Genomic DNA, 13,745 nt, shown 5'->3' on the forward strand with positions numbered 1-13,745 from the left:
GAGATTTGAAACTGATTTCCCATTCTCCTTGGCTTCAGCACCCTATTAAAATCTTCCCCAGCAATCCTTATTGTCTCAGGAGTTGGTTTTCTGTGCATCTAGCAATGGGAACTAGACTAAACCCCTGGCATGTTGGTAACACTAGGACGAGAACTAGGTCTTGAAACTACAAGTGCTGGAAGCAGGGATGGTTCCTAAGCAACAAAATTCAGCTATGTTATTTCGTTTGTTGGTTATTTTTTTTTGTACTTGACATATAATAATCGTATACATTTACAGGGTACATAGTGATATTTCGATACACACAATGTATAGTGATCGAATCAGGGTAATTCGCATATCCATCATCTCAAAAATGTTTCATTTCTTTGTGTTGGGAACATTCACTGTCCCCCTTCCAGCTATTTGAAGCTATACATTATTGTTAACTGGAGTCATCCTACAGTGCTATAGAACACTAGAACTCATTCCTCCTATCTAGCTGTAATTTTGTATCCTTTAACAAATCTGTTCATATCCCTTTTTTGTCAGAATTCCCTAAAGGCCTGATAGAGGCAGATTGTACCTCCATCCTATCTGGCAAAACTGGGGCTAATAGTGGATGCAGCTATATTGTCTGGTAGTGAAACCAGCCCACTAGTTCTGCACCTGTGTAACCTTACCTAGTCTGAATGGGAGTGGATTGGGGGCTGGTACTTGCTAGACTAGTATTGCTGCCTGCAGTCTAGACAAGCACAGTGTTCCTTGCAAAGGTGGAAAAGTTTGGATATAAATGAAGAGAAGGAAGAATAGTAGCTGAAGGTAAAGGAATGAATAAATGGGTTATGTAATGAAGGAAATCTAATATTATGAACACCTTGAAAGATGCTCAGAACGTGGGATGATATTGTCTCTTAGCTCAATTACACCAGATGCCTGAGAGGGTGAAACTATATGTGTGCAGAGACCACTCCTGCTTTTAGAACCTGACAAGATGGAATGGAAGGCTGCAAACCTGAGTGGTCTCACTCTGGGAGACACTCATTCAATATGATGGACTGAACCAATTAGCCATGATTGAATGGGATTCTAGTAATGTGGCAGTATCTTTTGAGTTGTATATTTTTTTTTCAGGCATAAATTATCTTTATTATGTGTCTTACAGATATGCAAACATAAAACCAGACATAAACTTTCTATGTCTTTAGTTTTCATGCAACTATAAGCCAAAACAAATGTATAAATTTACATAGAACAAAACCAACAAAATTTGAGTTAGCAGAATTCATATACTTTGACATGATACTCTTTTGCTGAAACTAAAATACATGTAACAACAGGTCAGATTGCCTGTTTTCTGTGCTATATGATGATAGGATTCTTCCATTACATTTTTTTTAATTACTGTAAAAAATGCTTTCTGGTAACGTGCTACAATTTTGATTTGCTGCCCAAAACTTCCAAAACTTCATGAGTGCAGTAAGCCAGCTTCTCTTATTCTGTATATTCTTTTGGTATAAGGGAACCATGTCCAAAGACCAGGGGTGAATCGTGTGATAGTGTGAAATATATATTTGGTCTTCATTCCTCCTGCCCCTTTCCTGACATACAACTCCTAAATGCTTGGAACCTCCAAAGTGATGTCTTCTGTATGCTAATGAATTGACTAATGGCTGGTAGCTTCAGGATAGGGTCTGGTCACAAGAAAGGTCAAGGCAGGATTATAGGGTTGGGACTTTCAGCCCACCTCCCAATTTCTCAGAAGGAGGGAGTGGCTGAAGGTTAAGTTCATCACCAGTGGCCAATGCTTTAATTAGCCATGCCTCTGTAATGAAGCCTCCTTAAAAACCCAAAGCGACTGGGTTCAGAGAGCTTCTGGATAGCTGAACACATGGAGGTTCCTGGAGGGTGGTGCACCTGCTGAGGGCCTGGCAGCTCTACCCAGCATTTCAGGAAGCCAAGGTGAGCGGATCACTTGAAGCCAGGAGTTTGAGACCAGCCTGGCCAACATGGCAAAATTCCATCTGTTCTAAAGATACAAAAATTAGCCAGGTGTGGTGGTGCCCACCTGTAATCCCAGCCACTCGGCAGGCTGAGATGGGACAATTGTTTGAACCCAGGAGGTGAGGTTGCAGTAAGCCAAAAATTTTAGTTTTCTTCCTATATCCTCAGAATATGACAGAAGATATCTGCCATATGTGGACCTGATAACGAACTTGTATCCAGAATATATAAAGAACTCTCAAAAATCAACAAAAAGGAGACATCTTGATTTTTTAAATGGGCAAAAGACATGAACAAGCACTTTACAAAAAAAAGGATATTCAGGCTGGGTGAAGTGACTCACACCTGTCGTTCCAGCATTTTGGAAGGCCAAGGGGGTGGATCACCTGAGGTCAGGAGTTTGAGACCAGCTGGGCCAACATGGTGAAACTCTGTCTCTACTAAAAATACAAAAATTAGCCAGGTGTAGTGGCACATGCCTGTAGTCCCAGCAACTCAGGAGGCTGAGGCAGGAGAATCACTTGAACCCAGGAGGCAGAGGCTGCAGTGAGCCAAGATTGCACCACTGCATTCCAGCCTGGGTGAAAAAGCAAGACTCTAGACCAAAAAATAATAGTAATAATAATCACATGAAAAAGAATTCAGCATCAGTTAGCAGGGAGATCAAATCAAAACTATGAAGAGATACTCTTACTCTGCTGCCAGAATGACTAAAATGAAAAGGATGGACAATAATAAGTGTTGGTGAGGATGTGGAGCACCTGGAACTCTCTTGTATCATTGGTGGGAGTGTAAATGGGCACCACTGCTTTGGGGAATGTTTTGTCAGTGTCTACTAAAGCTGAGCATTCCTATGATCCAGCAATTTCACCCCAGGTAGTTATCCATGAGAAATAAAAACAACATGTCCACAAAGACTGGCAAATGAATATTCACTGCAGCTTCATTTATGCAAGTCTCAAACTGAAGATAACTAAATATCCAGCAACAGGTGAATGTGTAAATGAATTAATATAGACTCATACCATGGAATACAATTCATTAATAAAATGGAATGAGCTATTGATACATGCTAAAACATGGTGGAAACTCACAGGCATAATGTGGAGTGAAAAGTGCCAGATACGAGAGATTACATACTGTATGATTCCATTTATATGAAGTCTCTTACCTGGCAAAAATGATCCATGGCAACAGATGTAAGAATTGTAATTACTCTGGTTGGGGAGAGTCCGGGAGGAGACATGTTGTGGAGATCCAGCAGGAGGTTCGTGGAAGGGAGACTTCTGTAGTGGGCACGTCCTACTTCTTGGTCTGGATGGTAGTTGAATGGACAGAGATATAACTATGCATGATCATAGCTGACTGCAGCCTCGACCTCCCAGGCTCAAGCAATCCTCCTGCCTCTGCCACCCAAAGTGTTGAGATTATAGGCATGAGCCACTGCGTCCGGCCTGACTCCCTCTTATAAGGATACCTGTGAGCCGGGAAATGTGTCTCATACCTGTAATCCCAGCACTTTGGGAGGCCTAAGTGGGAGGAGAGCTTGAGCCCAGGAGTTCGAGACCAGCTTGGCCAACATGGTGAAACGCTGTCTCTACCAAAAAGACAAATATTAGCTGGGCATTGGTGGCGTGTGCCTGTAGTCCCAGCTACACGGGAGGCTGAAGCTGGAAAATCATTTGAACCCAGGCAGAGGTTGCAGTGCAGTGAGCTGAGATCCTGCCATTGCACTCCAGTCTGGGTGACAGAGTGAGACCCTGTTTCAAAAAAAAGAAAGAAAAGAAAAGAAAGAAGAAAGAAAGAAAGAGAGAGAAAGAGAAAGAAAGAGAGAGATAGAGAAAGAAAAAGAGAAAGAAAGAGAGAGAAAGAGAGAAAGAAAGGAAGAAAGAAAGAAAGAAAGAAAGAAAGAAAGAAAGAAAGAAAGAAAGAAAGAAAGAAAGGAGAAAGAAAGAAAAGGACACTTGTGATTGCATTTAGGGACCAGCTGAATAAACCAGGGTAATCTCATCTCAAGTGCTTTAACTTCATCACATCTGCAATGACCCTTTCTCCTTATCAGGTAGCATGCACAGGCATTAGGTCCAGGCGTTAGGACTGATGTCTCTGAGGGCCATCATTCAGTCCACCACACCATCCCTCCTCCATCCCCTCTGCCTATGAGGCTGACCTCTACTGACCCCATCAGCAAGCTCCCTTGCCCTTCAACTTCCAGGTGGGTTTGGTCAAAAGGAGGCACAGGCAGAATACTGGAGGGGGCTGGAGGATCCTTTCCTCCCTGCCTGCTGCCCACCTCGGGAGCCTCAATGCCATCAGGAGCCCGTCCTCCACGATCCCAGTTCTCACTAAGGCCTCGGTCACACCATTCCTCCCCTTGTTCCTCCAGGACTCAGCAGAAACTGGCAGGAACCCTTTCCTCCCATTGCTGGCACCTGAGATCCTTACCATCCTTACATCCCTAACCCTGCTCGCGCCTCTGCAAACAGTACCTTTATTAGACAGTCTGTTTAAGAAATCCCACTGGGGGGCTGTCTCTTTCAGGCCAGGACCTCATGACCTAGCACCATCATTGGCTTTTAGCTTCATTCACTGAGAGCGTTCCATTCAGCTAGGGGGCTTTGCAGGGCATGAGTCAAGGCCTGAAGTCCACTGAATACAATGCTTAGAAAGCTCAGGGGTGTACAAAGATTCATGCCTTATTCATGCAAAACCTTTCCAAAATAATTAATTCTTTTTTAAAATTTTAATTTTTTTTTTTTTTTGAGATGGAGTTTCACTCTTGTCACCCAGGCTGGAGTGCAGTGGCGCAATCTCGGCTCACTGCAACCTCTGCCTCCCAGGTTCAAGCGATCCTCCTGCCTCAGCTTCCCCTGTAGCTGGGATTACAGGTGCCCGCCGCCATGCAGGGCTGATTTTTATATTTTTAGTAGAGGTGGGGTTTTGCCATGTTGGCCAGGCTGGTCTTGAACTCCTGACTTCAGGTGATCCATCCGCCTCAGACTCCCAAAGTGCTGCATGAGCCACTGTGCCTGGCTGCATGCCAATTTTAAAAACTTTTTATAGAGGTGGGGTGTCACTATATTCCCCAGGCTGGTTTCAAACTCCTGGGCTCAAGTGATCCTCCTGCCTCAGCTTCCCAAAGTGCTGGGATTACACGTGTGAGCCACTGTGCTTGGCCTCAAGCTATCCTCTTGTCTCAGCCTCCCAAGTAGCTGGGACTATAGGTGTATGCCACCATGCCTAGCTATTATTTTTATTTTCTGTAGAGATGGAGGTCTTGCTATGTTGTCCAGGTTGGTCTCAAATTCCTGGCCTCAAATAGTCCTCCTGCCTTGGCTTCCTGAGTAGCTGGGACTACAGGCACATACCATCATAGCCAGCCTCAGTATATATTTAAAGGGAGTCTTGCTGTGTCACCCAGGCTGGAGTGTAGTGACACGATCTCGGCTCACTGCAATCTCCACCTCCCAGGCTCAAGCAATTCTCCTGCCTCAGCCTCCGGAGTGGCTGGGACTACAGGTGCACTCCACCATACCCAGCTAGCTAACTTTTTGTATTTTCAGTAGAGACAAGGTTTCACCACGTTGACTTCAAGCGATCCGCCTACCTTGGCCTCCCAAAGTGCTGGGATTACAGGCATGAGCCACTGCGCCTGGCCCTCAGTATATTTTTGAGAGAATAAATTAGTTCCTATCCCTTTCATTGACTGAATTCTTCTCATCTTCAAAGACTTCCCTCCCTGACTCTGTTTCCTAGGACAAGGTCAGGTATGGTTACCCACTTTGAGATGTACTTTCCTTTTTTGTGCCATGTCCCTGGAGCCATGCTTGGTGCTAATAATAGCAGCTGAAGACATTCCCTGAGCAGGGTTGGATGGGACGTGGTGACGTGCTGCGGGGGGTGAGGAAGGGGCGTTCCCAGCTCTGGCTCAGGTGTCTCGGCCGTTTGTTCAGTCAGGCGGGTTCCTTATCCCCTCTGAGTCTCCTCAACCTTTTCTACAGGATGGGGATAATCTCAGAACCTACCTCACAGGGCCATGGTGGGGACCAGCAGTGCCATGGTCTGTTTATGTGCCGACCTGGCTGTGCTACAGACCCCAGCTGCTCAATCAAACCCCGAGACGTGTCGCTGTGGAAGGATTTTGTAGCTGTGACTGACGTCTCTAATCAGTTGACTGTGTTGTATATATTTAAGGTATACAACGTGGTTTTGATATATATATATATATATATATATATATATATATAATCAGATGATTACTACTGTCAAGCAAATTAACATATCCATCACATCTCATAGTTACCTTTTTGTTGTTGTTGTTGCTTTAATCAGTTGACTTTAAGTGAAGGAGATTATCCTCAATAATGTAGGTGGGTCTGATTCAATCAGTTGAAAGGCCTTAAAAGCAGAATGGGGGTTTCCCGGGAAAAGAAAGAATTTCGCTTCAGCTGCTGCTGGAGTTTCCAGCCTGCCCCTTCTGCCTGCCCTACAGACTTCAGACCTGCTGTCTTGCTCGGTGTGGACTGCTACAACAAAATACCGCAGACTGGGTGGCTTATAAACACAAGAAATTCAATTCTCACAGTTCTGAGAGCTGGGAAGTCCAAGATCCAGGCACCAGCATGTTTAGTATCTGGTGAGGGCCAGCATCCTGGTTCACAGATGATGCCTTATGCTACGTCTTCACATGGTAGAAGAGGAAACGTCTGGCCTCTTAGGCCTTTTTTTCTGGCAGGGTTTGGCTCTGTCGCCCAGGTTGGAGTACAGCAGTGCAACCTCCACCTCCCAGACTCAAGTGATCCTCCCACCTCATCCTCCGAGTAGCTGGGACCTAAGGCATGCGCCATCATGCCTGGCTAATTTTTGTAGTTTTAGTAGAGATGGGGTTTCACCATGTTGCCCACGCTGGTCTCAAACTCCTGAGCTCAAGTTATCCTCCTGCCTCAGCCTCCCAAAGTGCTGGGATTACAGGCGTGAGCCACCGTGCCCGGCCATCTTAGGGCATGAATCCCATTCAAGAAGGTTCCACCTACATAACCTAATCACATCCCCAAAAGGCCTTAAGAGCAGAATGGAGGTTTCCCAGGAGAAGAAATAAGAAGTCTTAGACTTCCCAGCTTCCTGAACTGTGAGAAATGAATTTCTTGTGTTTATAAGCACCCAGTGTATGGTATTTTGTTGTAGCAGTCCACACCGAGGCTTCCAGACCCCATCATAGTGGGGGTTAAGTTTCAACACAGAAATGTTGGCAAGACACAGACATCCAGCCCATAGCACCTGCCTAGCCAGCTCTCAGAATCACATACGCCACTTCCATGCAATAAGCCTTTGTATAAGGATCAGCTACTCGTTCTGTTTCCCTGGTGGATACAAACAAGAGGACCCATGTAATGTGCTTAGAACATGGCCTGGCACAGACACAGTGTGCAACAGACACAGGCTGCCGTCACTGTGCCCTTAACCCCGAGCTGGTTACTGAATAAACATTAACTCATCTGTGCCTCGCAGTGATCCACAGTCTGCTATGCCCCCATTTTGCAGATGAAAGCTGGGGTTAGGGAACATGGGAGTGGCCCACACTCAGGGCCAGAGCTGGGATCTAAACACAGGTGGCTCAGCTCTGTTGTCCAAGTGGCCACCGCAGAAGTTCATGATCCCATGGACCCCACCCTCTGCAGTGTCCCGTGGTTGGGGGGATCCACACCTGGGAGAGGAAGGGATGGTGGCAGCCCTATCCACAGCCATTCTCCAAATCTAGCAGGGTACAGGGCACACAGAGAGTTAACCATCTGTGCATGGAATTGAGAGAGAGAGAGAGAAACAGAGACAGAGAAACTAGACTTTGAGGGTCAATGGGAGGGAGAGCCTAGACCTGCTCCCGGAGCCGGCAAAGCCTGAAGTGGCTGCATGGCCCAGACAGTTCCCTTCCACAGTCTGCACTCTGGAGTGGGGAGAAGTGAGCCTGATGTGATCCCGATGGGCCTTGCTCCTAGGAGCAGGCAGGAGAGGGCAGGAGCACCTCAGATCTGGCTTTGTCCCAAGGCTGTGAGATTCTGGAAGGACCCTCCCCTTTCTGAACTTCAACTTCCTTGTGGGTAAGGGCAGGGGGATAGCATCTGTCTCAGAAGGTAGGAATGTAACCTTAGGGAGGCTTCTGAGCCTCTCTGGGCCTCAGTTTCCTCCTCTGTAAAATGGGCATGGTAATGGGACCGATTCCACAGGGTCTCTGGCTTAAGTGAATGAAGGCCTGTGAGGGTTTGGGTCACCCTCAGTCCTGGCCAGGACAGTGATCACGGTTGCTTCCGTCATCTCCTGAGGGAACAGTGGTTTGTACAGAGCCACCTACCATGGCCTCCTCCTTGCAACCTCTCCTTGTAGATGTACAAATGGCACACAACTGACCACTGGCCAATTAGCAGTTTACCCCATGGATTCAGCCCCCTCTGGTCCCTATGGGGAATCTCGAGGAGCCAGCAGTGACCTCAGCCTAGACGGGGACACACAGCCTGGTATTAGAGCCCATCTGTCTGTCTGACCTGGAGTGCCCTCTTGTGTCTTTCCCTTGACTCTGGGGAAAGAGTTCAGCCCAATATCCAGTTCTTGGGAGATGATTCCACTTTCCAATCTCACCTTTATCTGTGGAGCTGCTGGGCCCCTGCTGCGCTCACCCCTCAGCCCACCCATAGGGATGCCACATTTTTCCTGAAGTCACCCTCCTAGTCCTCACGACCCTTCAATTGGTGGGGGATCAGGACTGAAGTCAAACTCAGGGACATTGTCACCACTGTGCATGTCCTTCAGAGATAGGGGGAAGCTGATCCCCCCAGGTATCAGCTCCTCCCTTGCTTCTCCTGAGGGTGAGTGGGGCGACAGTTGAGGCCTGTTTGCAGGGAGCTTTACCCAGGCCCAGCCTGTGGTCCCTTGCCTGGCTCAGTTCTCACAGTCGTCCGCCTCCTGCCCTAGAAATGCTGCTTGCTCTGCCCTTGCTGGAGTGCTCTGACCCCTAGCACCATGCCTCTTGCCTTCAGTCTTGCAGCTTTCTGTGCCTGGTGGTGCCGTCACCTCTCCCTGCATGCCTGCCGGGCTCAGATAGCTACACTCAGCTCCCCAAGAGGGGTCAAGCCCTCCCTCCCTCAACGCCAGCTCCTCCTCCCCTCCCCTCTCCCCATGCTTCTTGGGACACACCCCTGGCCCTGCTGGAAGGGCTGTAACAACCTGGAGGTCTTATGGGCAGGACCTGGGTCTGACTCCTCTTTGTCCCCAGCCCGCGGCCTGGCACACAGGAGGCCTCCAGGGATTTGTGGCCACATGAGTGAACACCTGGAATGTTTTCTCTACCTAGAAATCCCTCCTTACTCTTCCACACCCAAGCTTCCTCCCAGAACGTGGGGATTCCTGTTGCCCTTGGCAAAGCGTCTGGGTTCTGAATAACCCCACCTGCTGTGGGCAGGAAGGGTGTTCAGGGAGCAGGAGTCCCCTCCACATCGACGCCTCTGATCTGAGTTTGCAAATGAGAGGCCTCACCAGGGCTTTTCTTTGACCCACGCGGCGCTGCCTTTTAAAAACATGTTCTCAATAGCTAATGTGCTGGAATCAAGACATTTCACACTGAAATCGAGATCTCTGGATTCTCCTCAAAAGACAAACAAAAAAAAATATGAAGAGCTAGCTGTGGTCACCCCGTGTTCCTGACCTGTGGGGAGGGGGTGGGGAGGAGTTAGAGGGAGTTCCGCCACTGTGAGCCGCCGCCTTCAGGAGGGGCGGCTGCTTTCAAGACAGACACGGCCCCCATTAGGCCAGCTGTGCCCCTCTTGTTCCCTGCCTGGTGGCTGTGAGCATTTGAGTTGGCAACCTCTGCACTAGAGTCTCATAAAGTCAGGAGAAAATTTTCAGGACAGGGTCAGTCGCTGCAGCGCGGGGCAAGGGTCCGGGGTTCCGGAGTCCTGAGCAGCGCACAGCCTTGCAGTGTGGCCCGAGGCACGGTGAGCCTCAGTTTCTCTGTTTGCAATGCAGATGTGCAGAGGACGGGGCCTCATGGTTCCCAGTGTCCCCGTGGATGTGCTCTTGGGGGTTCTTCAGGGTTTCAGCCACTTCCCATCGTGCTGAGCATGCTTCAGTTTCTCTCTCTGAAGAAGGCTGAGGCTCGATTGGATCCACTCGGGGCTCACAGCGGCCCCTGTGGCGGCAGCAGCCTGTTTCCTGATGCTGCCCGCCTGGTGTGTCCCTGTGTGTTTTGTTTCTGCTCCTGCCAGCCTGGCTGCTGGGGTGGTGTGTCCCTCGGGCAGGTGTCAGGTGTTAGGCGTGTCCCCTACATTGGCTAACATGAGGGCTGGCGCTGGGGAGGCCCCGGGGCATGTTTCCCGAGGAAATGGGTGAGAGCCGGGCGTCGGCCTCTGGGTCTGGAGTCTGGGATGGAGTCGCACCCCTGCCTGGGCCAGGTTTCCATGGCCTGGGCCGCGTGCCATGATCCATCTCGGAGTCTACACTCCTCTTTCTCTCCAGAGCCCTAGACTTTGGGAGAACCAGACTCGGTTGCTCCGCTGCCTTGGGCAAGCCCAATCCCTTCTCTAAGTACCCAACACGGGGGAATCCAAGCAGCCTCTTTAAGCCTCTGTTGTGGGCGGAAGTGTGAATCCACCCCATCCCCCATCATTCATATGTTGACATCCTAACCCCCAGTGACTCAGAATGTGACTGTATTGGAGACAGGTCTTAACATAGGTGATTAAGGTTAAATGATGTCACATGGTGGGCCTGAATTCAATGACTGGTGTCCTTACAAGGGAAGGAAATTAGGACCCAGGCACACGCAGAGGGACGACCCAGTGAGGACACAGGGAGAAGGCGGCATCTACGGGCCAAGGTGAGAGGCCTCGGAAGGAAGCTCCACTGTTGGCACCTTGACCTGGGATTTCCAGCCTCCAGAGGGGGAGAAAATCAGTATCTGCCATTCAAGCCACCCAGTCTGTGGGGCTTTGTTTTGGCAAATGTAGCATCTGGTGTGTGGGGCGAGGGGGCCTGGGACTCTGCGTCCTGAACAAGTGCCTCCCGGTGGTTCTGCCAGGTGATGGGGTGGGGGCCCCGGCCTGTGGCCCTGTTGCTTGACAGCCTTTCTGTGACTGTCCCAGGGACTTACCTCCAGCCTGGTCTGGTGAGGTGTCAGCTTCAGGCATTTCGGGTACTTCTGTTTCCTCCAGCAGCTCTGGTTTCTTAAGGGGCAGGACTTCTTTGGTCTTGGGCCTCTGATGCTCCTCCCACCAGGTAAGCATCTTCATTCTAAGGCAGGAAGCCCCGTGGTGAATGCTGTGCTCAGTCCCTGCCCCGCCTGGTTCCCAGAAGTTGCTCTGGGCTGGGCCCAGAACACCAGCTTCCTCCACTTGCTGGTTCTGTGACCAGCACAGCCCCACCCCAGCCCGTCAAATGGGGATAAGAACCTCTATTCTCTTGGCGTGGACCCTCTCCCAAGCCTCTTTCTGGGCCTCCTGGAATTCACTCTGTCCCCCAGAGCTGCCTGGCTCCTCTCCTGCTCACAGCCCTCCCATGGCTTCCCAGTTCCCCCAAGACACAGCCCAGCCCTTCAGCCTGGTGGCCCTTCGTGTCTGGTCCATTCCTGCTTCTCTTGCTGCCCTGTGATGTCTCCATATATACTTTTTAGTTTTGGACAGGTCTTTTTATTTTGCACCTTTCTTCCGCCTCCGAATATTTCTGGCTCATGTGTGCATGTCCGTGCCCGGCACACCGCCTTGCTCTTTCTGACAGCTGTGTTCTGTTGTGTGGATGTCCCATGGATTATATAACTGTTCCCCTTCCTTTCTTGCTCTGGCAGCTGCAGGAGCCACCTGCTGGTCCCTGGCTGGCGGCTCTGTCCTTCTGCCCCATGTCCCCTGCAGAGCAGCCTGAGCAAGCTTTAAAGACCCGATCTGTTCCTCCCCAGATGGAGATCCTTCCATTGTTTCTTTCTGCGTTCAGACAATAAGATTCAAACGTCCATTTCCTGTCTGCAAACTCTTGCTCTACAAAAACATCCGAAAATACCGATGGGGCTGAGGTTGTAAGGACTTTGGGGACTGAAGATCAGAGGCCACGCATCAACTGAGGGCTGGCTGCACACCGCTGGGTTGTGGGGAAGCGGGGGCTTGCTGTCATAATAACCAAGGGACTTGGTTTAAATGGCCCAGTGACAGCAGACAACAAGGCCTTGGGTCCATACTAGGTAGGGACCTGGATATAACACCCCACCTCAAGGGGGCGCTAGAAAAAAAAATCTAGTCATTGGTCAAAGGAATGACAAGGAAGCATGTCTATTTCCGCCTGGGCTTTGGGTTGCAAAAAAACTGTTTTTTATTTCTCTTAGAAGCTGAGGCCTCCATTTACAGAGATCTGCATCAGAGAGCGACAATGTGAGCAATGAACACAAACGGCCCCCGGTTTGTTACGCTGTTGGGCAACTCACACAAAACTCATTTCCGAGGGCCTTGCCCACCACATTGTCCGCATATACTTCTTGCAGGTAAAGTCCCCACTGAAGAGCAGCTCACCTTCCAGGATGACCAAGCATGAGGGGAAATAGCCCTCCACGAGGGAAGATAAACCCAAACTTCTCACCAGAGCCCTTGAGGCTCTGCCCGCAGGTTAGCCTCTCCCAAGCTCTCCCGAAGCTCTGAGCTCATCTGGTCCTGCTGGGCTCTTGAACTTGATAAACCTTTGCAATCTCAGAGCCTAGAACTGTAGATCCCTCGTTCTGGGCAGCTCCCCACACTCCTTTAGGCCTCAGAGCAAGTACCTGAAGGCTGCTCCCTGCCCCCTCCCCTTGCCACACGCTCTCCCAGCTCCCCGTTTTCCTCCAGGCACTTCCCAACATTTGTCCCTACACATCTGTTTATGTCATCGTGCAGTGTCCACCTCCCTGAGGCCTGGTTTGCTCTACGATATTGTCAGAGGTATTTGAACCAGAGTAACTCCATCTTGAACAGGGGCTGGGTAGAATAAGGCTGAGACCTACTTGGCTGCATTCCCAGACAGTGAAGGCATTCTAAGTCACAGGATGAGATAGGAGGTCGGCACAAAATACAGGTCATAAAGACCTTGCTGATAAAACAGCTTGCAGTAAAGAAGCCGGCCAAAACCCACCAAAACCAAGATGGCGACGAGAGTGACCTCTGGTCATCCTCACTGCTACACTCCCGCCAGCACCATGACAGGTTATAGATGCCATGGCAACATCAGGAAGTTACCCTATATGGTCTAAAAAGGGGAGGCAGGAATAATCCACCCCTTGTTTAGCATATCAGGAAATAACCATAAAAATGGGCAACCAGCAGGCCTCGGGACTGCTCTGTCATTGCTCTGTCTATGGAGTAGTCATTCTTTTATTCCTTTACTTTCTTAATAAACGTGCTTTCACTTTACAGACTCGCCCTGAATTCCTTCTTGTGCGAGATCCAATAACCTTCTCTTGGGGTCTGGATCCAGATCCCTTTCCTGTAACAGTATGACCTGGCATGTAGAATTTGCTGAGTAAATTTCTGTTGAGTTAAGGTATGGAGAAAGGCTTTGCATCACACATCTCTGTTGCATCAGTGTGCAGCATGTGCACTGTTATAAAGGCCATTTTCATGTTTTGCACAGTCTAAATAATTATGAATGAGGCCAAAGCATACAAATCCAGACATGCAGGAAAATAGCAAAATATTGAAACAGCCTTGTGAGATGGTTTGAATTCAAGATTATTATTGCAAATTATTGTTTCTTTTCTTTTCTTT

General features: G+C 49.2%; 1 protein-coding gene across 4 annotated transcripts in view; it reads right to left on the reverse strand.

Moving 5' to 3' along the window:
- Positions 1–3,208: 3,208 nt before the first annotated feature.
- LOC129460285 (sialic acid-binding Ig-like lectin 10) overlaps positions 3,209–13,745 on the reverse strand; it is a 32,051-nt gene continuing 21,514 nt past the window's right edge. The window contains exons 7-9 of one of the 4 annotated variants that reach the window (XM_055237907.2): positions 11,120–11,259; positions 3,488–3,580; positions 3,209–3,297 (exon numbers count right to left, since the gene is read on the reverse strand). In XM_055237907.2, coding sequence (XP_055093882.1) covers positions 3,513–3,580; positions 11,120–11,259 — 208 coding nt within the window. In that variant the 3' untranslated portion in view covers positions 3,209–3,297; positions 3,488–3,512. Of the gene's footprint in view, positions 3,298–3,487; positions 3,581–6,286; positions 6,382–9,692; positions 10,495–11,119; positions 11,260–13,745 lie in introns of those variants that run through there. The other 3 variants (XM_055237908.2, XM_055237910.2, XM_055237911.2) reach the window with 3 other exon arrangements.

Source organism: Symphalangus syndactylus, chromosome 13 (genome assembly GCF_028878055.3).
Source record: "Symphalangus syndactylus isolate Jambi chromosome 13, NHGRI_mSymSyn1-v2.1_pri, whole genome shotgun sequence".
Lineage (NCBI taxonomy): Eukaryota > Metazoa > Chordata > Mammalia > Primates > Hylobatidae > Symphalangus > Symphalangus syndactylus.